The 27,411-nt window shown below is 39.7% G+C and overlaps 1 protein-coding gene across 1 annotated transcript; it reads left to right on the top strand.

Annotated features, from left to right (window-relative positions):
• The first annotated feature begins 634 nt into the window (after nt 1–634).
• Nucleotides 635–18,382, top strand: SMPDL3A (sphingomyelin phosphodiesterase acid like 3A). The gene is made up of 8 exons (XM_034990485.1): nt 635–868; nt 6,376–6,589; nt 7,936–8,080; nt 12,748–12,844; nt 13,604–13,773; nt 14,234–14,414; nt 15,773–15,897; nt 17,750–18,382. Exons 1-8 carry the CDS (start codon nt 757–759, stop codon nt 18,065–18,067), a joined length of 1,362 nt encoding a protein of 453 aa, XP_034846376.1. The 5' UTR covers nt 635–756; the 3' UTR covers nt 18,068–18,382.
• The last annotated feature ends 9,029 nt before the right edge of the window (nt 18,383–27,411 follow it).

Raw genomic sequence — 27,411 nt, forward strand, 5'->3', positions numbered from 1 at the left:
AGAAGGAGCACAGAACCCAAAGCAGTTTGGGGATCTTGGTTCTATTGTCAGACTGAGTATCTTCAAAAATTCCTTAGAAGAGTAAAATCAACTAGCTCTATGCTTTTCATGTATCTCTGGACCGCCTAAAGCACAGTTCTGAGACATTGTTCTAACTCAGTTGAGCAAACAAAAACCCCCAAACAACCAAAAAAACTAAAACCTAGTGTCTTTGAGCAGTGTTCTCAAACATCACCATCACTTTAGCATCACCTGGAGGGCTATTAAAAACACAATTACTGGACTACTCCTACGCTCCCTCCTGAGTTTCCGAAGTCATTGATCTGGGATGGGACCCGGGAATTTTCATTTCTAACTAAAATTCCCAGGTGGTTCCGGTGCTGCTAGTCTAGGGACCGCCCTTTGAGATCCACTGTGCTATCCAAAACTTCTGATGACCTACTCCAAATTATGATACTTCAAGGTTCTCTGCGTGTGTTCCGCAGAGGAGCCCCATCCGTTTGGTGCCAGTGGTGTTTAGGAAAGATGATCTGCTTGGGGTTTGCCCAAGCACATTCCTTCCTAGGCCAGTCACTGACGCGAAGACATAAGAGGGCAGATAATCGCTAGACAGTTGCAGAAGGTCAAACGAACCCACTCGTTGCGGAATCTGCCCTCGCACGTGACCGCTGGGCGTCTACACCCTCAGCCTTCTGCCTTCCCTCCACCCCCGGGCTAGGCAGCCCCAGGCTCCCCGGCTCGTGGCCTCGACCCGCGATGGCGCTGCTGGGTGCGCTCGTCTGCTGCCTGTTGGTCGCCTGGCACGGCCGTCCCGGGCTCGGGCTGCCCCTGGCGCCCGGCGGCAGCCCGGGTCCCGCTCCGGCCATGGGTGAGTCTGCCGGAGAGCGCCGGGTTAAAGCGCCCGCGCAGTCAGGAGAAGTGCTTGGGGGCAGAAGTGCGCCCCCGCCGGGGCTCGGGGGAGCGGAGCCCCAGACGCGCGGAGCGCTGGGAGGAGGAGGGCGACTGCGGGGCGAGAGCGCCTAGCGACCGGCGGGAGGTCGGGCTGGGGAAGTATCCTTGCCAGTGGGGGGCGCTGCAGGGGGCTGCGGAGACCAGATTCCTCCGGGTCTTTGTCCCCGGAGGAAGGAAGGAGATCTCTGCTTGTACCAAGGAAAACCCAAGCTAGAAGCTGCATGTCCCGCCTTCCCAGAGGGCTCGATCTGCCCAGAGCGTAGGGGAGCTGCGGAGTTTTCTCTTCCCCACAGGGGTGTACATTTCAGTGGGACTCGGGGTGTCTTCTGTCCTGCTCGCCGGGGTGTGGTGGCCTTTTCTTCCCACTCCTCCAGCAGAGGACCATCACAGTCCCGATGCTACCCACCTCTTAGTCTATGTTAGAACTCGTGGGACCTGGATGCCACGGGGTTCTCTGTGGGTGGGACCAATTTATTCATTCTTTTTTTTTTTAATTTTTTTAAAGATTTTATTTATTTATTTATTTGAGAGAGAGAGAGAGAGAAACAGCATGAGAGGGGAGAGGGTCAGAGGGAGAAGCAGCCGGGAGCCCGATGTGGGACTCCATCCCAGGACCCTGGGACCATGACCTGAGCCGAAGGCAGTCGCTTAACCAACTGAGCCACCCAGGCGCCCCAATTTTATTCATTCTTAACACTGTTGCAGGAGGGGTTCTCAAAATATGGTACGGGACCAGCAGCATCAGCATCACCTAAATTTGTTAGAAAGGCAGGTTTCCAACCCACCCCAGACCTGTGGAGTACGAAACTCTGAGAATGGGGGCCCAACAACCTGTTTAACGAATTTTAAGATTTTTGAATGCCTTTTGAGCCTTCAGTTTCAAAGATCAAGGTACCCCCGCCTCCCTGACTCCCTTTGAAAAGAATTGCTTTGTTAATTAGAGGCGGAAAATGTTGATAGGTGGAGCTCTGTTCTGTGTTTTGGGCAAAGCGGTCTCTGAAACTCAGCACAGTGCTTGGTGCTGAAACCTCCTCTCTTCTCTGATGCCCTTGCTCTCTCACACGACTTTGGAAATGCTCTGAAAAAAGTCCCTCCTCTTTGTCTGAGAGCCAAGTTCTCATGACTCAGCTGTCAGGCAGTTGAAAGCAAGAACTGTGAATCTGGTTTCCCAACTGTCAGTCATAACAAGAAATTGTCCCAAAATACTTACGCATGCTGGTTTCTCTTTTTATCAAAGCTAGTGTTGTTTTTCTTTAATTATGGGACTGTTTAGGATTTTGAGATAAAATGTCCCGGCTTGCATGGGACCACCGAATGGCGAATTTGCTGTTTGGCTTTAAGGATTTGATTGCAGAATGCCTCAACGACAACTTTCTGATGTGTAGGGAATCTTCACTTACACTTCCCCATTTTGATAGGGAAGCTACAAGGCTGTCACTTAGGGAGGGGGTAGGGATGCAGTAACTGGGGTTTAAAGACCTGCTGATGTGTCGACTCAGCAGTTTCACTGGATATATTATTTTATATGTTTTCCACTTGATGTGACCTTCTCTTTCCTCCTGACCCCATCCCAAATTGCTTCCTTTACAATACCCACCTTGACTGGCTTCTGCTTCCTTGGTGTGTGTGTGTATGTAAATTCCCAGTCCTGTCAAGTCCCAGGGGTCAGAGGACAACAACCCAGGGAGACCTTATGTGGGTGTGTTTGTCTACAGCTCTTTAGAATTAAGGGTGCCTGGGTGGCTCAGTCAGTTCAGCATCTGCCTGTGGCTCAGGTCATGCTCCCAGGGTCCTGGGATCAAGTCCCGCATCAGGCTCCCTGCTCTGTGGGGAGCTTCCTTCTCCCTCTTCCTCTGCCTGCCACTCCCCCTGCTTGTGCGTGCTCTCTCTCAAATAAATAAATAAAATCTTAAAAAAAAAAAAGAGGGGTGCCTGGGTGGCTCAGTTGGTTAAGCGACTGCCTTCGGCTCAGGCCATGATCCTGGAGTCCCTGGATCGAGTCCCGCATCGGGCTCCCTGCTTAGCGGGGAGTCTGCTTCTCCCTCTGACCCTCCCCCCTCTCATGTGCTCTCTCTCTCTCTCATTCTGTCTCAAATAAATAAATAAAATCTTAAAAAAAAAAAAGAATTAGTAGGTCAGGGCCTGCAGGAGTATTTGGTAGGAACTGACATAAGCAAACAAACAAAAATACCTATTTGAAACAATCATGTGTCTAAACATCTGAATTATGGTTTACTACGTTCTTTAGGATAAATTTTAATGTTTTTAGATAAATTATAAGGGTTTTTTTTGGTATAGTGTTGAGCATTTATCTAGCTATGTTGACAAAACACACATGCATGTGCATATCCATTTGTGGAAATCTTGTTGAATTTTATCTGCAGAATAAGAGAGAAATCATCGTGTAGTGAAAAGAACTTGGGACTGCAAACCAGAGAATCTGTAGCAGAGTGTGGGCTCTGCCACAGGCCAGGTTTGTGGCCTTAGACACACACACACACAGACACACACACACACACTGTACTTTATAATTTCACTATAGGTGGAAGGTGAGGCCTCCAGAGGTTCATTATTCATAAATCCCAGGCTAAGAACCTGGCTGAGCTCCTCTTGGCTTCTATTTAAAGACTTCCTTCAGTGCATCTCAGTAATTATCCCCTCACTTATCTGGATCTGGCAATGCAATGTAGTGGAAAGAGCACTCTACTGGAAGTCTGGAGAGACTGGTTCTGGTTCAGCTTTCATTACTGAGTCACTGTGTGATCTGGAGGAAATCCTGAAATCTGTCTGTGCCTAATTAAAGAATGTTTATTGAGGGCCCACTATAGGTCAGACATCTTCTAGATGCTGAGGATACATAAATCTAGGTACTAGAGATGTGTTCTTAATGTGTTTCCAGTTTGGGTTTATAAAATTTTAGTATATTTATTATCTCATGTTCCTTAATCATCACGGTATCTCGTGCAAGTGTTGTCATCTATTTTACATGAGGCAAGTGGGACGGAAGGACATTTGAAGATGAGCACACACAGAGAGGCAAGCAGTTCAGTGGTTAAGAGCAGCATGGAACCTGGTGTTAGATTTCCTGAATCCCTAGCTCGACTCTGTTGTATATGACACATGTGATTTGAATTAATCTCTATGTGCTGCAATTCCTTTCCTGTAAATTGAAAATAATGATGAGTTAATGCATGTAAAGCATAAAAAAAAAGTACAAAACTTAGAGTAAGTACTTGATAAATTCTAACTCTTACTTGGAGATGAGGAGGTTCAATCTCAAATTCAAGCTTGGGGTCAAAATAATAATAGTATAACTAACATTGAGTTTACTAGATGCCAGGTATCTCCTAAGAGCTTTATTCTACTAAATCACTTAACTCTCATATAGGAGGCAGTGATATTCCCATTCTGCATATAAAACAAGCCAAGATCACACCATTAGATTAGTAAGTGGAACTTGGATTGATTGATTGATATTTAAAGATTATTTATTTGAGAGAGAGAGAGAAAGAGGGGGGTGGGGAGGGGCAGAGGGAGAGGGAGAGAGTCTTAAGTAGACTTTGTACTGAGCGTGGAGCCCCATGCGGGGCTGGATCCATGACCCTGAGATCATGACCTGAGCTGAAACCAAGAGTTGGTAGCTCAACCAAGCTCAAACAAGCGTCACTCAGGATTGAAAGTCATGGTAGTTTCATTCTGGAGTCCCCACTCTTAATCACAACACTATATTGTTCTGTTTGCAGTTTATTGTTCCTTAACATTCTACAAGTAATTAAAAAAACATGTTTGCATAAAAGTAAGATGTACTATATATTTATATGCCAAGAAGGACAGCCTCCAGGATGATTCTGAGCTGCTTGCTAACCCTATTTTGTGTTCTGGCTAAAGTATGTCTAAGCTAAAAATCAAAGCTAGAGCATTTTTCTACGTTAAAGAATAAACTAAATCTCTCTTGACAAATGTTTTCAAATGGGGACGGAATACCAAGTAACTGATCATAAAGCCTGCTTTATGTCTACTTTCTCCTGGATCTTTTGTCTACCACTTCTTAGCTGTCAACTTAAATAAGTTATAAAATTGTAACAATGTTGTGGAGAAAAAATAACCCAGATATAACATACTTTTTTCACCTTAACAAGTTAACAGTTTTCAGTTTTTTGCTTTATTATCCCAGCTTTGGGTTCTTTTCAGGTGTTTGCTCCCATCCATACTCAGCCTTCGTCATCTTTGTACAGACAGATACAAGTTCGCCTTCCACTTGTTTGCTCCACGTTTCTGGTGTAGGACCAGCTGCTGTGCCACTTCCGATGTGTTTCTGATATAAATTAGACATCATCAGAGTGAACTCAAAATTCAAAGTGTGAAAAAGCCTCAATATTAAAATAATTTATTAATTGCAAATAAGAAGGCAGCAAAATCATAGATGATATATGTAAATTAGGTATAAACAAACTGGAGGACCTTTCAAAATGGGGTTCAGATTTTGACTCTGCCATTTATTAGCTGTGTATACCTGAGCAAATTTCCTAATTGACCCAGCATTCATTTTTCAACTCTAAAATGAGAACAGTGATTCCTACTTCAAGTTTTGAGAATGAAATGACATAGTATATTTAGTTTCCTTATTATAATGCCCGGCACAAATGCTTAATAAAGAGAGGTACTACTATGATTATTTGTACTTGTATTTCCTTCAATTAAAGAATCTTTCCCATGTTCTCAGATGGGTTCTCAGTTTCTCCCTGAGGTTTCATCTTCTTTAACAAATGCTTTCCTTAATATTAGTAACATTTGATACAAGTGTACACTAGGAGATTTTCCTGTATTTAGTACCTTTTAGGAGCTTCTGGCAATCCCTACTTTTGGCTTAAAGCTAGTATTAAAAATTTATATTCTTTTTCCATTAATGTTGAGAGGCAAGGATTTTCAAGAAAGCAGGAGTGAGATTTAGTTCCTGGTTCTGCAATCTATTCACTGTGAAACCCTAACAGACCACATCATGTTTCTGTGTCAATTTTTCCACAAGAAGAAAATAAATAAACTATAAAACCTTAAATTCTACAAGGAGGGAAACATACTAAGACACAATATATATTATTAGTGACCTCCCAGAAGGATATCTCCCTATATTTCATTATGCAACTTATGTTTGTTATGTAATCTTTGTTAGGTAGTCGTGCCGTCCCTGAGCTCATGAGTTCTGACACATGTAAGTAGTAAATTTTAGTAAATTCTTCTTACTATCTTTGGAATCCTCATCTTCTGACAGAGAAGTATTGTATTTACCTTCGGGGCAAATGAACATTTCAATCATTAAGGCTTTCCTCCATCACAGGGAGGACTCTCTCTAGTTTTACTGTAAATATTTTTATGGAAATTGCTAAAGGGAAGTGGATTTAACACCATTTCTTTTCTAATCAACAGGACAGTTTTGGCATGTGACTGACTTGCACTTAGACCCTACTTACCACATCACAGATGACCACACAAAAGTGTGTGCTTCATCTAAAGGCGCCAATGCCTCCAATCCTGGCCCTTTTGGAGATGTTCTGTGTGATTCTCCATATCACCTTATTTTGTCAGCATTTGATTTTATTAAAAGTTCAGGACAAGAAGCATCTTTCATGATATGGACAGGGTAAGTGACTATATAAATACCATTAGTTACTCAATATTTATCTATGGTGTCCTAAGCTTCATTAGAATGCTGAATTCCTATGAAGATTAATTAGGTTTTAAGTTAAGAATTATTTGGGTTTTAAAAATACTATGTCAAGGGCGCCTGGGTGGCTCAGTCGGTTAAGCGACTGCCTTCGGCTCAGGTCATAATCCCGGGGTCCTGGGATCGAGTCCCGTGTCGGGCTCCCCGCTCTGCAGGGAGCCTGCTTCTCCCTCTCCCACTCCCCCTGCTTGTGTTCCCTCTCTCGCTGTGTCTCTCTGTCAAATAAATAATAAAAATAAAATCTTTAAAAAAAATACTATGTCAAATTAATCATTAGATTATTAGAGATAAGGAAGACTTTAGAAGTCTCAGAATTTTTATTTTTTTTAGAATACAGGCTCTAGAAAAATGTCGATGTTAGCTAAGAGATGACTCCACAAACAGAACACTTACATCAGTGTTTTGAGGTGTTTATTAATGTGATAATAGGTCTTGATTAGATAATCAAAAATAAAAGGCTATAATGGGACTTAACCTGTGATAGCAATTTTGTACATATCGTCTCCTGGTGGTATAATTAATTAATTCTGTCTGCCATGACAGAGTGACGAGGTCTAGATTTCCTGTGCCAGCTCTAATGACCATGGTGCTATTTAACTAATTTATACATTATAACTCATTTAATCTTTGCAATTGATATTATTATTATTCCCATTTTACAGATGAAGAGATGAAGGCTGAGCATCTAAGTAACTTGCTCAAGGGCACATAGCTAGTAAATGGCAAAGCTGGGCATTTTAGCTCTGGAATCTGTGCTTTTAGTTGCTAAAATATTTGCTTCTCATAAATCTTCAGTCAAGCGGTGTAATAGGCTTGTATTTGTATTACGCCAATTTTTTTAAAATAGGACTCTCTATGGGAGAAAGGTAAATGAAGAGTAGTTTATCAACTCTTAAAAATCATCTGTTGTTTTGTTGTGGAAGTGTGCAATTTACCCTCAGGGTAACAAGACATCATGCATAAATCTAGTGACTTAATAGAGAAATTGATTTTATTCTCGGGGCGCCTGGGTGACTCGGTTGATTTCAGCTCAGGTCATGATCTCAGGGTCCTGGGATCGAGCTCCACTCCAGCCTCCACACTTGGCAGGGAGTCTGCTTGAGGATTCTTTCTCCCCCTCCCTCAACCCCTCCCCCTGCTTGCACCCTCTCCTTCTGCCCCTCCCCCTGCCTGCACTCTCTCTCTAAAATAAACAAATAAGTCTTTAAAAAAAAGAAGTTTAGAAATTGATTTTGTTCTCTGTGATTCTGTCTCCTTTTCAGGGATAGCCCACCTCATGTTCCAGTGCATGAACTCTCAACAGACAAAGTCATAGATGTAATTGCTAATATGACAACCACCATCCGGAGTGTCTTTCCAAATCTCCAGGTTTTCCCTGCGCTGGGTAATCATGACTACTGGCCACAGGTGAATTTGATTTCAACTTCCAAAAGTGTTTAAAGGATTTTTCCCATCAGGACTGTCAAAACTATGACAATAACTAGCTGATGGTAGGGAGTGGGAGCGGGGCTCATGGAGGTAGGGGAGTGTGCTCTTAATAACTATTGAAGAAGGTAAGACAAGTGCTTTGGAGACTTTAAAGTGACTCTTAATAATCCATAAAAAAAGTTATGTTCATAGTGAGTTATGGAAGCAAATTGCCTAGTTTGTGGATTATTGGTTCTTGTTTCCCTTCATATTCTTCCTCAATTTCTACATTCTTTTGAATAATTCTGTTGTTCATTCACATTTCCATAATAAGGTTAGCAAAGAAGTTTAATATTGACAAATGTTCACATCTTGCAGAATTTCTATCAGACATACAAAGTTCTCCACAGTCTGACCTATGCTAGATTATGATTAAAAACAAAAACATAGGTTCAGTTCAGTTGGTTAAGTGTCTGCCCTCAGCTCAGGTCCCCGGATCGAGCCCCGCATCAGGCTCCCTGCTCAGCGGGGAGCCTGCTTCTCCCTCTCCTCCCTGCTCATGCTCTGTCTCGCTATCTCTGTTTCTCTCAAATATATAAATAAAAAATATTAAAAAACCCCAAAACATAGCAAACTATCATAAGAACCAAAGAGGGAGGTTCCTGTTCAAGTCTAGTTTATCTAATTAAGATGTGATTCAAGACAGAGATTGTGTTCAGAATATTTAATGGCTGATAAGCCCAGGTCTCAACCTATTAGAGTGGCCATTTGTTAAGCAGCCTGTACATAACAGTTGGATGCTGGGCCTTGCCTATAGGGTCCTCTTAGAGTAATGTAGAATCTTAGACTTGTACAGATTCAAGAGAGCTCAGAGATCATTTTTTAGTTCAGGGCTTGACAAACTGTGATCTGTGGTCCAAATTGGGTCTGCCACTTGTTTTTGTTAATAAAGTTTTATCAGAACACAGCGGTGGCTCTTCTTTCTGTATTGCTTGTGGCTGATTTCTGATTTTGTGCTAGAACAGCAGAGTAGAATTGTGGCCACAGAGACTGTATGGCCCATAAGCTTAAAATACTTATTATTTGGCCCTTTATAGGAAAAATTTGCTGATCCTTGGTCTTCATTTTATAGATGGGAAAACTGAGGCCCAGAAACGTCACGTTGTTTGTTCACGTGCTCACAATTGCTTAGTGGTAGAGCCCACATCCTGGATCTTTGGTGTTCAATTAGACTAACATCTGCTCATTTATCCCTTGTTATTGCCAGATTCACATGCTCAGTATTCCTGAACATGGCATTTACTTTCCTACCTCTCTTTGTCTAGATTTATCTCCTTGCTTAGAATGTCTTTTCCATCTCATGTCAAAAGAATGCTTCATGAGGGGTTTGATCACCTAAGTAGAGTGATTTTGAAAAGTTGTACTCTAGGATGAGCTTAAGTTTCAAGTAATTTCTTGGCACTGGCCTCCAGGCTTGAAATGAACAATATGTTAGTCTTTGCCAAGTCATCCTGTAAGCCGGTGGTCAACTTTGTTACTGCTAAGATGGTAGATCACACAGGGCAAAGGCTTGGGGATGAACAATCTCTAGAAGCCAGAGGTTAGCCATGTTGGTGTTTTGTTTTGTTTTTTTTAAGATTTATTTATTTGAGAGAGAGAGAGAGTGAGAGGGGGAAGGGACAGAGGGAGAGAGAGAATCTTGAAGCAGACTCCCCACTGAGCGTGGAGCCCGACGAGGGGTTCAATCACAGGACCCTGAGATCATGACCTGAGCCGAAAACAAGAGTCAGCCGCCTAACTGACTGAGCCACCCAGGCACCCTGCGCACATTGTTTTTATATGCTTTAGGTGACATGCAGAATGGTGTCATGGAGAACACATGGGGTTTAGGGTTGTATTCACTAGAATGTAAAACCCCATCCTGCTCTACTACTAACAGCTTGACCAACTTGGATAATTCACTTACTGCCCTTGACCCATAAGTCACTCATTTATAAATAGCAGCAATAAATAGCTGTCCAGGGAAGTTTTTGTGAGAATTAGTGATACTACACGAAAAGGCCATGGCTTCTTGCCTGGCACATACTAGGCCCTCAGTAAGTGGGAAGTGGCAGTTGCACAGTGAGCGGTGACATGGGGTACATTTTTCCTACCTCCTCTGGGGATTTGTTTCATTTTACTTTTATTTCTGTCTTCTTTTTGTGAAGCCAAATCTTATAATAATTCAAAGATATAGATGATATCTAAATTCTAAAATACATCCTATTGGGACGCTTGGGTGGCTCAGTTGGTTAAGCAACTGCCTTTGGCTCAGGTCATGATCCTGGAGTCCCGGGATCGAGTCCCGCATCGGGCTCCCTGCTCAGCAGGGGGTCTGCTTCTCCCTCTGCCCTCTTCCCTCTCGTGCTTTCTGTCTCTCATTCTCTCTCAAATAAATAAATAAAAATATTAAAAAATAAAATAAAATAAAATACATCCTATTATATGTATAGCTAGGGTATATTGGGCAGCCTGTACACCGTAAAGAGTTAATTTTTTTCTCTTTCTAGCTTATGACTTTATATATGAAAATCTTCTTTCTACTATTCTATTTCCACCCTTCCACCCCAGTTTCAGAAATGTCAAATGTAACATGAAAGCCCCACAACAAATTCTCTGACAGACGGAGAGCCGAGGTCGAATTCTGGTGAATGTTAGTAACAGATATGTTAGTAACAAATTGAGCAAATAATTTGTTAACTACTTTTTCTCCATTATAATCTCATAAACATGCACATAAACCTAGTTACATAAGCAAACATATACAGATGCACATCCCCACCCATTACATCAGAAGTAGATATTAGCGTGGGCTGCCCAGGGATTCCTTCCAGTCGCCACCCAAGGAAGCAGTCTGGGCCAGGGTCCTCATTTACTCCTACACTAGCCAGACTGGCGCTAACAAACTTATGAGTGAGTCACTTCTCATTGTACCTCATTTCTCGGCAGTGCTCATGTCACAGCCAAAGAGGACTGAGATGATGGCATGGTACACCAGATACTTGGACATCGGAGTGATGGTCGAAAGACCTGGGATTTAGACTGAGCTCTGGAACTGATCAGCTGTCCCTGGATGAATCATCTAACTTCTCTGGTGCTCATAGTTCTCAGATCTAAAGTTGAGAGAAGAGTCTAGAGTAACTTTATGTAATTTTAAGATTATACATGACCATACCAGTATGTTGGCATGGCTAACACTTTTAAGTTTTTGATGTTGATGACAACCAATTTTTAATCAGAATTGGGATTGATTTATAAGTCATTGTATGATTTTCAGACAGATGATTCTGATATCTTACATAAATTGAAAATATACTTAGGATAGTTAGTTCTAGTTAGAACAAGTCATTTGGTTATTACATTCCCTGAATGTACTTATATTTTCATCATGTATTAGAGATATGTATTAGGAATGAATAGTGACTTGGGTGTCATCTTGAAAACTAACTAAGCATTTTAACTAATGCTGACAGGAAAACTCCTTTAAGAGATAGGTCCATATTACCAATATACAGAAGAATGTAAGGAGAGTGAAGAAAATGGCTTCAGTTTATTAATACAATTTTTTAAAACAAAAAATAGGAATAATTACCAAATTTCACACATGATTTGTGCATTTTTATTCAGTATGTATTTTCTTAAAGTTTGGGGTATTTTTCCTTCCTTGAAGCTTATGTCACCATAAAGACTATTATAATATGATAAAATAGGATGATAAAAAATACTTTATGATAATAAAAATGTTTTATACACATATTGTTTAAAAAAATCAAAACCGTGGGGCGCCTGGGTGGCTCAGTCGTTAAGTGTCTGCCTTTGGCTCAGGTCATGATCCCAGGGTCCTGGGATCGAGCTCTGCATCGGGCTCCCTGCTCAGCGGGAGGCCTGCTTCTCCCTCTCCCACTCCCCCTGCTTGTGTTCCCTCTCTCGCTGTCTCTGTCTGTCTGTCAAATAAATAAATAAAATCTTAAAAAAAAAAAATCAGAACCTGTTGATATAAAGAGACATCTTCAAATCAAAATCATGTGGTTATAAATTTTCATTCAAGAAGTTCAGAAGTTTTATACTGGGGTGAGCATTTCAGAGGACATTGTTTAGTTCTAAAACCATGAAGTTTTCTCCATTCCCTCAGCGTGCTATACCAGCATGCATGTTCAGGCTCAAACCTGCCTCTGTGTCTGTTTAATGAGCTCACTCCCACATCTATCCTATATCCTGGCCAACCAGCAAAAGTGCTTTTCTCTGTAAATTACACTGTGCATGTTGGTGTCTGGGTCATTGTCTTTGCTTTGATGCCCTTTCTTGTCAACTTGATGAAATCATTATTCAAGGCCTGGTTTGTATGTTCTCTTCACTTTCCCCCCGATGCTGTGGGCCAGACTCAATTATTCACGCCTCTATCCTCCTAGAACCTTTGTAGTATCACCTTGCACATTGTCTTATAGGTGATTGATTATATATTTTTTTTGTCTCCTTGAGTTATAAATTCCTTGAAGGTTACGTCTATCTAGTATTCATCCTTGCATCTCCGGATGTCTAACATAGTGGTATGTGCTCAAGTAATGTTTAAATTAGTTAATCCACGTGTCTTTAAAGTTTCAATGGTGGGTTATATTGTTTGTGGCCAGGATCAACTGCCTGCGGTCACCAGCAAGATATACAATGCAGTAGCAGATCTCTGGAAACCCTGGTTAGATGAAGAAGCTATTCATACTTTACGGAAAGGTAAGTGAAAGATTTATTCATCCTTAATTTGTCTCTCTTTTTATTCATGTTGTTTAAACTAAGATCTTTAATGTTTGCTTGGGTGTATTCATTCTGGATGTGCCCAGTTTTTCTGGAGGCCATAAGTCATATTTGAAAGCTGAAGAGAGGCAGGGGTGGCAAGCGGACCCAGGGCAAAGCGAGCAGGTCCAAGGTCAGGGACCAGCTCTAAAAGTACCACTGCAGCAGCTCCTTGGGTGTTGTCATCACCGGCTCGTGGGTGTGAGTGGGGTTCTGCCTTTAAGCCTCATCCCCCCGGAGACTGTAGCAGCGCAGGTTTACCTGACGTCTCTTCCAAGGCAGTCTCTGGCAAGGTCCAGCTGTGTTCCCATTCTTTGCATTTTATATTTCATGCTATCTCTCATCTTAACTACCCAAACATGCAGAGGTAGAAGTTGATGCACTAATATTTCTTGTCTAAAATTCGATACCTCGTGGCCTAGCGCCCAAACAATTCATGTTTCATCTGAATATTGGATACAACTATTATGATTAGCTCGGGATGTGGGAAGGCTGCTGCTGGACCTGGCACACAGTAGGTTTTCAGTATTAAACCTGATTCTTATTTAAGAACAGCCTGTGTACATACAAACTAAATAATGAGAAATAAGTATAACCTTCCTGACTGGCTTGTGAGCCATAATTAAGAATTTGCTTTCATAGTCGCTGTGAATCTCTACGTGTGTTTTTCTAGAGTGTGTCTTAAATTTCTTTTTATAGGGGGCTTTTATTCACAGAAAGTATCACCTAATCTGAACCTTAGGATCATCAGTCTAAACACAAACTTGTACTATGGCCCAAATATTGTGACTCTGAATGAGACTGACCCAGCAAATCAGTTTGAATGGCTGGAGAATACACTGAACACCTCTCAGCAAAATAAGGAGAAGGTAGATCCCAGAGACCAAAATCTATCTGGGGATAAACAGGGGCTAAATGTGTGCATTTATTAACTCGAGTGGGGTCAGGTATTAATAAAAGTATTAAAATATGAAGATGTTTTCACACGAAACACCTTATGGTTTAATTAACTCTGCTGTGTTTGTTTGATTTTGCTTTGCTTTTAATGCTTGAGGACTGATTGATATCTGTTTTTTTATTAAAAAAAAAATTGTGACCAAGGTCACAGTTACCAAATATCATCAACAGTGTAGTTTAAATGAGTCAAATGCAAATGTAGTGATACTAATAGTTTTAGAATTTCATCTTTTGGGGGGCATAGGAGAGATGGGATATTAGCTTTCTAAATTTTAATTAATATACTTTCCATCTCGGGTATCTAAATGTCATTTGGTTGTGGTAAGTGTGCAAAAAGATCCTCATCAGTCTTCCTTGTGTTTCTTTTTCCAGGTGTACATCATGGCACATATTCCGGTGGGGTATCTGCCCTATTCCGGCAGCACCACGGCAATGAGGGAAGTCCATAATGAGAAATTGATAGATATTTTCAGAAAATACAGCAGTGTCATTGCAGGACAATTTTATGGACACACTCACAGAGATAGCATGATGGTTCTTTCTGATAAAAAAGGTAATAGGATATTCTGTTTGCATTTCCCCAATCCAAGATGCTAGAGCAGAGCAGTGGGTATCCGGTAATTTTTATTGAGCCAGCAAATTAAAAGTTTCACTAAATCAACCTGCCAGCCCCAGATTTTTCTGAATTATCTTTTATACTTGTAAGTCAAGTGTCTAATTCATATTTAGGCCTGCAGTTGGGTTTCTCCCTACTTGTTCCACGGGGCCACCATCATTTGATCGCTGTCAACAAAGAAACCCTCTGAAACCCTCAGCTCACTCAACTTTTCTTTCAGATCCTCACGTTGAGAGAAATACTGCTGTTCGTTATTTACCTCCTAGACTCAAATTTCTTGTGATATGATTTGTTTTACTTCTCAGAATTTGATTAGCAAAGCACAATTTACCATTGGTTTAAAATATATCAAGCACTTAATTTTAAGTGCAAATCAACATTGTCATTTACTCAGAATTAGAAGAAAAAAAAATAGAAGAAGCTCGAACATCAAACAAACAATGATTACCTATTTTTAAAGATGACCTCCTCACAAGGACAGGAAATTGGGAGTTAACAAAATAAGAGTTCTGATTTTAGAGTAGTCAGCTAGGGAAAAAAACTACGTATTTTTTTCAGCAGTTGGGGAATGTTTTCAAAATGCATTACCTCTTTCATCTACAATGAATAGGCTTGGTAAAAAAAATGACCATTTTTCAGCATTTGATATCTTTTTTTACTCAGAAATTTAGTCCTATAGTAGCTATGTATAAAAACATGGTGACATTAATCAGATTCTTATGTGTCATTATTGGCATGTTGCTCTAGGTAGATGCATAGAACAAACTAGTTTTGTATTTGTGTGTGTGTGTACTTGTAATAACTTGGATTTTGTTATTATGAAAATTTTCAAATATGCCCCAAAGCAGAGAATAATAAAACAACCCCCCATGTACCATCACTTATATTTGACACCTATCAAGATTTTGCCACATTTGCTTTATCTGTTCATTTTTTTATTCTTTTTTCTTTTCCTTAAGTATTTGAAAGTGAGTCTCAAACATTAGATCTATTTTAGCCCTACGTGCTTCTGTATGCATTGCTAAATATATGACTAGCTTACATAATCTTAATATGATTGACTTACCTAACAAGATCAACAAAAATTCTTTGGTATCATCTAATACCAAATCATAATAAAGATTTCTCTATTTTCTCAAAAGTGTCTCTTTATAGTTGTTTCAAGTCAGGATTCATCAAGGACCATATGTCATTTGGCTGTGATGTCTGTTAATCTCTTAATTTGAATTTGTTCACATTTTTAATAAAGTTAAACTCAATTAAAAAATATGTTTATGTACATATGTTTTATCCAGGAAGTCCAATAAATTCTTTGTTTGTGGCTCCTGCTGTTACCCCAGTGAAGAGTGTTTTGCAAAAACAGACCAACAATCCTGGCGTCAGGCTATTTCAGTATGATCCTCATGATTATAAATTATTGGTAAGTTGGCACAATTTTAGAATTATGCATGTCTTTGTACAGTTTTCATTAGTTTAGTTGAATGTTTTCAGCTTAACTATGTAAGTTGTTTCTATGTTGAAATCTCATGATGTCTTTCTTCTTTTTTATATTTGGTGTATCAGCATTTGCTAAGAATGGGTATAGGAGGTCAGCTTTGGGGAGGTTGTTTCTGTCCTAAGGACTTCACATTTGTTTAGCACATTAGTCAGGGCCTGATTTGTGGACTTGTATACATACTGAAACTTTTCACTAAGCCCTATTTATTACTAATTACTCTTCCCTAAAACATAGTTGTGCAGATCATTGTAGACTCTGAAGCCGTACTCTTTCAAGAGTTGTTTTACCTAACTTCCTTGCCCCCAGTCTATTCTTCTGTAAAATGAGGATTAAACTAAGCATTACTGACCTCACAGAGTTGCTGTCAGGATTACGTGAACAGATATGTGTAAAACACTTAGAAAAATGCTTGGCTTATAGTAAGCACTCAATACATGTTGGCAGATTTTTTTTTGTAAAGAAAATAAATTGAGCTGGACATTTATTTTTGAGACACATGTTCTCTGGAGCTTACACCCGACTATGTTTTAGATCAATTTAGCCTCGAAAGGCTGGGTGTTTTGCTTATGAGTACTGCCCCTTTTAATTAATATAATTTGAAAAGAAATTTTCAATTAAAGCTCTATTGATGTAAATGCATTTTTTTCTAGATAAATTTAATAGGAGGTAGCTCCCTCATTCTGTAGAACATGTTTTTATGAAGGAAGAAGGGCAGGGAAAGTCTGATTTAATGTGTAAGCATTAGATTAAATAAAACAGTTGACTGAATTATTTTTACAACTCTTAGTTTCCTATTTTGGGATCTGAACATCAGATACACATACACGTATATATACATATATGTTATATATATTATGTATGTGTATACATGTACATATGCATGTGTGTATATATACACACACATACTGACATGGGAAGATGCCGTGATATAGCACTGAATTATATTTATTTATTTATTTATTTATTTATTTATTTATTTATTTATTTTAAGATTTTATTTATTTATTCATGAGAGACAGAGAGAGAGAGGCAGAGGGAGAAGCAGGCTCCCCTCTGAGCAGGGAGCCCGATGTGGGGCTCGATCCCAGGACCCTGGGATCATGACCTGAGCCGAAGGCAGACGCTTAACCATCTGAGCCACCCAGGCGCCCAGCACTGAATTATTTTTAAAAGTGCAAAACAGTGCATTGTATAACTTCATTTTTTGAAAAAGCCAAAAAGATAGTAAATAGGTATATATATTCTAAATATTTATATTTGTTTTGTACATAAAGTCTAGAAAAACACACATACACTGGTTTAACAAGTTGTTCACTGGGGAGACAAAACCCACTTTAATTTACAGTGCCGATTTCCATGATATAGATACTCCCATCACTGCCAATTTTAAGCTGCCCAAGTGATGTCAATTAACTTGCAAGACTGCTAAAAATTGGACGGTCGGCTCTGCGAGCTGATGCAGCAGCTTCAGCACACCGCTGATTTATATGCAGTGATTTTATTAGCAGTGGTTACTTTTGAGGCGTGTGAATCAAAAGCTTTTTATTTTGTACATCTCTCTGTATAGTTGAGATTACTTTCTGTTATGTTCCTTCATTATTTCCCATAGAAAAAAGTAATATAGATTTTTCTATTGGGACTTTTTTTTTTTCTCACTGTTTTTAAATGACTACAACTTTAAATGAAGAATGTCACACAAATCCTAATAAGGACTCTTCTTGCTGTGCAGTACTTTATATGCCAAAGAATGAACCAAGCTTTGTTTTTGACATAGGATATGTTGCAGTATTATTTGAACCTGACAGATGCAAATCTAAAGGGAGAATCCAATTGGAAGCTGGAGTATGTGCTGACTCAGACCTACAGCATTGAAGATTTGCAGCCAAAAAGTTTGTATGGATTAGCTAAACAATTTGCAGTCCTAGGCAGTGAGCAGTTTACAAAATACTACAATTACTTCTTTGTGAGTTACGACAGCAGTGTAATTTGCGATGGGAAGTGTAAGACCTATCAAATTTGTGCATTTTTGAGTCTTGATCATAGTTCCTATGTAGATTGCCTCAAACAACATTATATAAAGTACCATCCCTAGTATTTCATGGTTTGTGTTCATAGAAAATGTAACACTGCTCTGTTTCTGAGCTCAGTTTGTGGAAATTGTTACATAAATCTTTGTGAGTTACTGAGTGGGCAAGCAGAATTCCTATCTTTGCTTTCTTTTTTATAATCCTCAAACGTAGATATTTGTAACATTCTAAATCTTATTATATCAAATATATTTGAACTGCCCATTTCTAGAATGATGTCTGGACGTGAATACCCTATCTTCCAGTTTATAGATCTAATGCAAACTCTTGTACACTCTTGAAATTGTCATTTATGCAATAAAGCAAATGATTTCTCCTCATTTTTTTAATATATTTATTTTTATTTAAATGCAATTAACGTATAATATATTATAGGTTTGAGAGGTAGAGGTCACTGTTTCATCAGTCTTACATAACACCCAGTGCTCGTTACATCATATGCCCTCCTTAATGTCCATCACCCATTTATCCCATCCCCCCACCCTCTCCCCTCCAGCATCCCTCAGTTTGTTTCCGATAATTGAGAGTCTCTTATATTTTGTCTCCCTCTCTGATTTCGTCTTGTTTTATTTTTTCCATGATGAACTGTTTTTAATAGGAAAATTTTCTTTTAATTCACTCTTAAAAATTTATGTGTAAACTGAGGTTCAAACTGTTTAAATCTCATGTGTAAACTGAGGCTAGCATTGCTTCCATGCACTGTCTACTGTTGGGAAAACACCAAGGTCTCATCGAGGCCATCATGGAGCCTGGAAACACCACAGGACATGAGTTGCTTAGCTGTCTTTACTCTGTGAATGAAGGGGAGTCCTCTTTAGCACCGCTAACTTTTAAGGAAGAGAATGTCACAAGTTGTGCTTCTTGTAACTGCAATACTAGCATAAGGCCTAGATCCTGGCCCAGTGCCTGGCACTTAGTAAATAATTGCCGAAAGGAATTGAAAGGTATGAGTATTTCTCAAAGAAATTTGTGAGGATGCAGCAGTGGTGTTTTCTTTGTCACGATACCTCAAGAGAGGATAAAAATGAGCTTTTATTTTGTGGGATTGTTTTTTGGGTTCTCCCATGGTTGCTTGCCTCTCAGCAGCTTCCCTCAAGCTGTTGTTTGCTTCCAGGCTAAGTAGGAGAATTTGAGTTGAAGAGCAGAGGAGGAGGCCTGGGGATTTAGGAAACCTCAATACTTTGGCTCACTGAATACAATCAACCTGAGGTCAATCCTGAGGTCAATCAACAAGAAGAGTGAAACTCATTATCCTGTGACTGGTTTGACTTTGTGTAAAAAACAAAAACAAAAACAAAAAAAAAAAACTTATACATGTAAGATCTCACCATAATGACACTAAATAATTCTGATTTCCAAAGGGCTGAGAACACAAATATTGCAAAATAAAAATATAACATCTAAGAGACTATCGATATTCATTAAGGAAACATTTTCTTAATTAAAAAAAAGAAGTGAGGATCTGGAAACAAAGCAAAAATTCAATGTTATAAAATAATCTCATTATTTAGAATTCATCCTGCCTTCAATTTTATATTCAAAGTTGGTATTGTCAAATGCCTACATTATATATTTATATATTTTTATACTCATGGACAAAAGTTTTAAGAAAACAGGTTTGTACCATATAAGAAAAAGAATTTTAAATGGTGAAAACCAAAGATGATGTGCACTGACTCCAAATGAGTCCCTGCGGTGGGAGTGAAGAAGTTTGGGTTTGCAGGATTACAGTGGAGGAAATTCCTGCATTGGCTAAGATTTGGGGCAGTGAACTGACAGGGTCCTTTCTACGTTATTCTACGGCTTAAAATTTTTAATGCTATCTTTTTGTGTTCAGATTACTTTTACCTTAAAATAGAAATAAATGGTCTCACGTTTCAAGTAATATTCAGGGATTTTATCAGTAATTAAATGAATTTTACCATTCTAAAATCAGAGCATGTTACAATTATTTATCGTGGCTTTCTTTTCAGGTTATTATTACCAAATCTCAAATTCAGCTGCCCATTGCTTGAAAGGTCAATACTCAAGAGATAAGTGTTGATTGGAAAGGAATATGAGCTTTATTCAGAAGGCCAGCCACCTGGAGAGAAGGCAGACACTTGTCCAAAAGCCAGCTCTGAGGTTTCTGTCTCGCCAAGAGGGTTTTAGAAGGACAGGAGGTCTTATTAATCAGTGAGGGGGTGCAGTGGCCTGTATCATTTCCTAATTCTCTGTAGATTTCATGGTGCCTATTTACAACTTTCAGTGCTTGAGGGTAGTGCAAGAGGCCTAATTCCCATTCTGGGATGTGTGAGGGCTTTCTATTCTCCTTCTAGGAAGGAAGGTAAGATTTATAGATTCACAAGGAGGGTTAGTAAATCAATCATATGAACTTAAGAACACCTATTAAAGACCATCTTGCTAGTTATGAAGATCAAGGCAGCCTCAATTCCCCACTGTCAATTTGCCATTCCATATCTATGGGATTAAGGACCAAGGTCCATTTTCCAGAGCTTCTCCATGCTGATATAGGGCACAGTCAGGACCTTTGAATGGAACATGTTAATGTGGGTTTGAAGCATTCCTTTATGCACAACTGATGTGACTTGCTTGCACAGTTTTGTTGCACACATTGTAATGAGCTTAATTCCTATGTATACACATCATACTACTAGCATGAGGGTGAGTCCTAATTTTAGAATGCCTTAGAATGCCTTCTCATATGGACCTAAGTCCTGATGGTATCCAGGACAAGATGTTTGTGAACCAATTCCATCCTTTCTGGAACAGGGGTGTATGGCAATCTAGAGTTTGCTGCAACCAAGTGGCTTGCTTTCTGATTTTATCAATACTGGCTTCCACTTCTGAGGAGGTATTGATATAAGCGCAGCAAGATGAATTGGCAGCAACATCAACACCCCCTTGATAAGCTAGGATATAGTCTAGGGCCATATGCTTATGCAGGCCTTTAGGGAATCTAATGATATTTGCTCAAGTTAGCCAAAGATTCGGTGGTTTCGTGATGGTTAGAGTTTGGGACAAGTTGCAAATCACATGTTGCTGAGTGGCAGCTTCCCATTATGGCAACACCGTGTGACCAAAGAAATATTCGTCCCCGTCAGGGATATTGCCTGTGTGGTCACAGTAAGTCTAGTAAATAATTTCAGGGAACTAGCCAAGTGTTTAGTCTCATTAGCCAAGTAGAGGGACAAGGGGATTCCTGGGGTGTCCAGAAAGGGTAGAAGAATTTGTAATACAGTCTGTGACCCAGGGGACTCCATCTGATTTGCAAGTAAAGACAAACCCAGCCAGAGCACAATGACGAAAGGTGGAGTCCTTCTCAAGTCTTCGTGAGAATCAGCTTACCGACAGGGCAGCTCACTCCATCCAATCTCTGCTCACCTGAACCTGGCTATGGCTATCACCTGTAGCCAGAAAGAAAACAAGACTCTTGTTCACACATAGGGAGCTGGTCCCTTTTGCAAGATGGTTTCATGTGCTATCTAACTGGGGAATACATGCCTATTTTCTGTCCTTTGAAAATAACCTCTTTTAGTACAGTACTTAGAGGGACTATGAGACACTGGGGTGCCTCATGATCATTTTGAGAGAATCTAGCTATTCTAACACTATAGATTTTTAAATAGTCTTTTTTTTTTAATTAAGTAAGCTTTATGCCCAATGTGGGATATGACCCCGCGATCAAGAGTCACATGTTCTACTGACTGAGCCATCCAGGTGGCCTCTAACCCTATACATTTTTATCCTGGCCTTAGGGATTGGAAACCAATTGCCTTTGGGGATTTCTGAGATGTTATAAATGGAGTGGACCAAGGGGTCTCCATGGTCGAGCACTGACTGGGCTTTCGGATGACATGTCCAACAATCAATAGCACATGTGGCTGTAGCCAAAGTCTGAATTACCCATCCTAGTGTCCTGTCTTTCCAATCTAGGGTGAGAGAAGACATGGTTAATATGGATCACAGAGTGAACACAGTTGTCATGGATTTCCTTTCCTAAAGGGGTATTTTAAATCCTGAATAGGATGGCTTCCCCAGCGGGGGGGGTTTAGTGGCCTCTTGTTGTCAGTAGGTGGAGCCCTCTTCACCCTGGTGTGGTGCATCCATGACTACCTCTGCAAGTTTTAGAGATGTATGAGTGGTTAGTAAGACTTCACAAGGCCCCAACCATTTCTCAGCCAACTGCTGATTGGGTCCTTAATTTTTCCAGGTCTTTAATAGTTCTGTGTCTCCAGGCCTGAAAGGATGTAGTGGCTCATCTGATGGATACATAGACCTAGAGGGGACAAACTTGTGCAAAACAGTTCATATTTGACTCAAAAGTTTTACATGTTGTTTACTCCTATTTTCACTTTCTTAGTCTAAAGGTGATGTCCCCAGAGCGAGTTCTGAAAGGGTCTTCCATTTATAATCTCAAAAGGGCTTGATTTTAGCCTGCTTCTGGGGGCAACCCTAATGCAGAGCAGGGCAATCGAATTTTATCCCATTTCAAGTTTGTTTCTTGACAGATTTTGGCCAAAGTCTTTTTCAGTGTATGATTCATTTTTGCTATTTTTCCTTGAGGTTTCCATGAAGCATATGATTTCTAGTTGATCTGTAAAGCAGTATTTCCTTTCTGTACCACATTAAATCCAAAGGCAGGTCCATTATCATTCAGAATAGTGTAGGGTAAACCAAACCTAGGAAAATTTCCTTTAGCAAGAGTCTTACAATGTTTGAAGATTTTTCTTTTTGGGTGGGGAAATCTTCAACCCATCCCAAAAAGTCAACCCATCCCAAAAAGGTATCTACAAACACTAGTAAATATTTAAAATTCCCAGTAGTCCTAGGCATCGGATAAAGTCTATTTGCCAATTCCCCTTTATATTATATCCCTTGGCTTGGTGGGTGTCTCTCATTTTTTGATTATTCTTTGGACATATAGGGCATCTCTGGGTGATTATATGGGCCATTTTCCGTAGATATGGCCCTTTGCTGGGCTTTGTTGTGCTTGACCTGAGATCCCAACCACGGAGACAGTCTTCTGGGCATTCGTGTCAATTTAGTATTCAAGATACTGTGTGTGACCCCTGTATCTACTCAAAAGTCCATCAGTTCGTTGCCTACTGTCAATTGTACCTGGGTCTCCTGTGGGGAAATGATCAGTGAGGTATAGGGAGACCCAGGGCTTCTTCATTCATTCCTATTGCTCCTTTCTCCTTTTGGAGTTTTTTCTGTCTATCAGGGGTGCTCTGTCCAATGAAGGTCATGTTTCTGGGGCCCCTGGGTCAATATGTATATTTCCAACAGGCTTGATAAGTTCTTTCTAACCAGGCTGCTGGGTTTTCAGTTATTTCTTTCCTTGATTCTTGAATCTTACCCAAACTGTACTGCTCCTAGGAACCTCTTTACTTAAACCTGCTGTCATACACCACTGATAATGCTCAAACCGTTTGGGTCCCAGTTGGGCTCAACCAATAGGATGGCAGTTCCTGGGTCTGGGGTCTGGGCTGGATTTTCTCATCTGCTTTAGCTAGTACCAGATGTCTTTTGTTGGCAGTTAATATCATATTCATTAAAGCTTATATGTCTGCCCAAGTTGGTTGATGGGTCACAAAAATGCTTAAAAAGAGTTCCACCACCTTTTGGGGGTCATCCCTATAAGAGAGATTGTCATTTTTTTCAATTCATTAAGTCTGAAATTGAAAAAGGAGTTTATGTCCAATAATATCTGACTGGCTATCCTTGAGCGTCAATGCTCTCTAATGGGTATTGTCTCAAAGGATATTGCCTAGGCACCATAGTAGGTGCTCCCTGTCCAAATTGGATGCCCTGTCAGGTCTTAAAGGGAGAGACTATTCCAGGATTCCCTTGTCCCATCCCATAGGATGGTGGGATTAAAGCCCCAACAGGAGGAGAAGCAGGTGTAGGTAAGAACTCTGGCAGAGGAAACAGTAGAGCTAGATTTACCGTATATTCTTCCTCCTCCTTCTCTCTTTGTTTTTCATTCACATTATCAAGACACACTTTTGGTCTTTCTTTTAGTCTCTGCGCCATTAAGTTACTGGTTTCCTGAGCAGCATCTTTATGATGTAAAGACATGAAGGCCTGAACATAGGGTATCTCATCATCCTTTCCTGCCCTTTGACAAAAAAACTCTAACTGTAAAATAGTGTAATATTTTAAAGATCCATTTAAGGACCATCTCTCATCTGATTCTAGATGGCATATTGGCCAGGCAGTATTAAAGTAGAAAATTGGGCCCTGGGTGGCTCAGTCAGTTAAGTGTCTACCTTCAGCTCAGGTCATAATCCCAGGGTCCTGGAATCAAGCCCCATGTTGGGCTCCCTGCTTAGCAGGGGGCCTGCTTCTCCCTCTCCTCTGCCCCCCACTTGTGCTTGTTCTCTCTAGTGCTCTCTGTCAAATAAATAAATATAATCTTAAAAAAAAATAGAAAACCATCTTTTCTGAGTCATAGATTCCTGGCTGTATTCTTTCCATTTATTCAAAATCCAACCAAACAGGGGTAATTGGTGGGATAGAGATAGAACTTCCCATTACACAAGAGACTATAAACACACACACACACACACACACACACAGACACACCCCAGATCTGCCCTGAATCTTGAAGAAATTGGCTGTTACTCAAGTTCTTAGTTTCTCTCAATGTTGTGCCTCTCCCAGAACAGAAGAGCTCAGACAACAACAAAATCACCTGGCACGTCACAAAAAACTATGTCACTGTGCACTCTGACAAACTCACCTGGTCCACTCACCTTCTGACAAACTCACATGGTAGTCACCTTGTTCCAAATGTTCTTTTCCTTTCCCTTCAAGTCAAAAGTGAAACTGGCAGTTAGTGTTGGTTGGGAATCAACAGGCAGTTTCCCCGAGACAAAAGAAGCCTCTGCACCTGCAGGGACAGAGCTCTCAGATTCCCTCCTGGAGACCATCTAGCCCTGACCTGTTCATTGCCTGCAGTCTTCCAGGTGGTCAGCCTCCTGAATAAAGCTCTGTTCCTTCCCAGTCAACACTTGTCTCCTGAGTGTTGATCTTTCCTGCAACAGGCAGTCAAATTTGGGATTCAGTAACATTATGTTCAAATATGTAATAAATGTTATAATGCCCACACTAAAACTTGTCTTGATTTGTCTCTGGTTATGGATAGTGCTTTGACAAATTCATAAACTACATCCTACTTAGATTTTTAAAATTGCTACTTTGAAACCAGTTTTATTTTTAGGAAGGAGGGGTGCAAAAGTGAGGAAAATGGCAGATAGGTCTTAATAAGGGCCACTGATTTCAGTGGGTAGAGAGATTTAAGGGCAAAATGCACCTGCTTATGTATGCAATACTAGAAATATCTATTTGAATGAATTCTTCCCATTTATAATAGTAATATCTTTGCATATTATGAGTGAGTTGGCTAAACTGAGCAGACATCTTCCATCTTGCATGAATGCAGTTGAAGAATTTGCTTAGTGGATTCAGCAGCCCTCCGTGTGTTGCCTTGTCCTGGGACATCATCTGATCTTGCATTCAGACTCCTGAGAGAGTTCTATTACTCTAGACTCTTGGCAGGTGAGCATGGTATTCACCTTCCTCTAACTACTGGAGCTATTTTATCTTCCAAAAGAACTGAATCACTGAAAATAACTACAGTGGGTAGGTTCTATAATATAAATTTGAAGATGAAATTCTCTGCTGCTTAGCAATTTAGTCTGAGGAGTATACCTAAGATTAAGCTCTCAAAAATACACAGTAAGAGTATAAAAATACCTATGGAAGCATTGTTTGTAGTAACAATAAAAAAACCTAAAAACCACTTAAATATACCTCAACAGGAGAATGGATGAATGAAATATTCTTTATTCAGAAAGTGGAGTATTATGCAGAACTGAAAATTAACATTCATAAATGTCACAAGCATAACAATGAGTGAAAAAACAAGTTGCCAAGGGATAAATACAATATCGTACCATTTATATCAAACTTTAAAAATGAAGAAATAGCATTGCTTAGAGATATGTATGTAGCACACTAAAAAGAGGTATGCTGGTAAAATAAACATCAAATACAGGAACGTTGGAGGTTAGTGAATGAGAAAGTTGATTGAGGAGAGATAGGTAAGGGGATTGAAATGTGTTGGTAAAGTTTTATTTCCTAGTATAGTCAGTGGCTACACTGAGGTTTGCCCTATTTTTCTCTATACATTTTTTATATGTTAAATATCATATACTTGCTTTTTGTAAGGGGAATTGGAAACCCAGCATTTAAAATTGATTTGTTTTAACTCTTCTTGGAGAATGCTTCAAAATGAAAGCATGGAGACACTGGGAGGGTTTGAATAGTCACATTGAAGGGATTGTAGGACGGAGGCCAAGGCAGTGGAGAAAAGTAGACATTTTGTGATATATTTTGGAAGGAGAAGCAGCAGGATTTGTTGATGACATGGATGTAAGAGATGAAGTACAGAGAGAAATAAAGGTTGATTCCTAGATTTGTGGCTGGAAAACTGGTAGATGGTGGTGTCATGAAGGAGTTGGGATTACTAGGCGAGGAGAAGGCTGGTGGGGAGTATGTGGGGGGGATAGAGTAACAGATTGAGGGTATCATTGTGTCTTATAGCTAATGCAGGCTGCGGAAGAATTCATCTAGTTCATTAAACATTTTGCTATTCTAATCATCTCTTTAGGATGTTAGGGCTTCTTTTTAAAAATAAATTAGTATCCTAAGAAAGAAGCCAAACCAACTTAGACATTACTAGTATGACTACTTCTACAACATTTAAAATTTGTTAGGAATAAATATGACTGACTTATGAAAGTTTATCATCTGCCTGCCTCCCTACTGGTATTACCTAAACCATTCTAGACAAATGTTGAGGACAGTTATGGAAAAGAAAAATAGTATTGATTGAATTATTGATGAGCTATCTATTCTTTTGGTGGAGAATGGATTTTCTCTTGCTACAGAATCCCTTACTTGGGTTGCTTCTTCTTGGAGTAATTATATGCATATGCATTAATGTAGGCAACCACTCCATGAAACATTGAAAGAAATAATGAAAATATAAGGATCATACCTATTTTATAACTTTAGTTTTTTAAGACATAACTAAAGTTCCTGTTTTGCAAAATTGTCCTCATTAAATTTTAGCAGCCTTCAGCATCCTTACCTTTTAATAAAATGAATTCCTTTCTATAATATGTATCTCTTCTTTAATTTTAAAAATTAAATCAGTATAAAACTTCTTTCTCTTATGTTGTAAAACTTCAGCTCTTTTGCATTCTATTCTATATATAATACATGCTCTTTTGCTTTCTATTCTATATATAATACATTCCCTTTTGAAAAGTCTGTG

Source organism: Mirounga leonina, unplaced genomic scaffold (genome assembly GCF_011800145.1).
Source record: "Mirounga leonina isolate KUSES-001 unplaced genomic scaffold, KU_Mleo_1.0 Mir_53, whole genome shotgun sequence".
In the NCBI taxonomy this organism is placed as follows: domain Eukaryota; kingdom Metazoa; phylum Chordata; class Mammalia; order Carnivora; family Phocidae; genus Mirounga; species Mirounga leonina.

Bases quoted from the DNA above. Each gene is read 5' to 3' on its own strand.
- SMPDL3A (XM_034990485.1), top strand. From the start codon at position 757: ATGGCGCTGCTGGGTGCGCTCGTCTGCTGCCTGTTGGTCGCCTGGCAC. The intron at 14,415-15,772 runs GTAATAGGATAT...TGTTTTATCCAG, and splicing joins GGTTCTTTCTGATAAAAAAG to GAAGTCCAATAAATTCTTTG. The intron at 15,898-17,749 runs GTAAGTTGGCAC...TTTTTGACATAG, and splicing joins CTCATGATTATAAATTATTG to GATATGTTGCAGTATTATTT.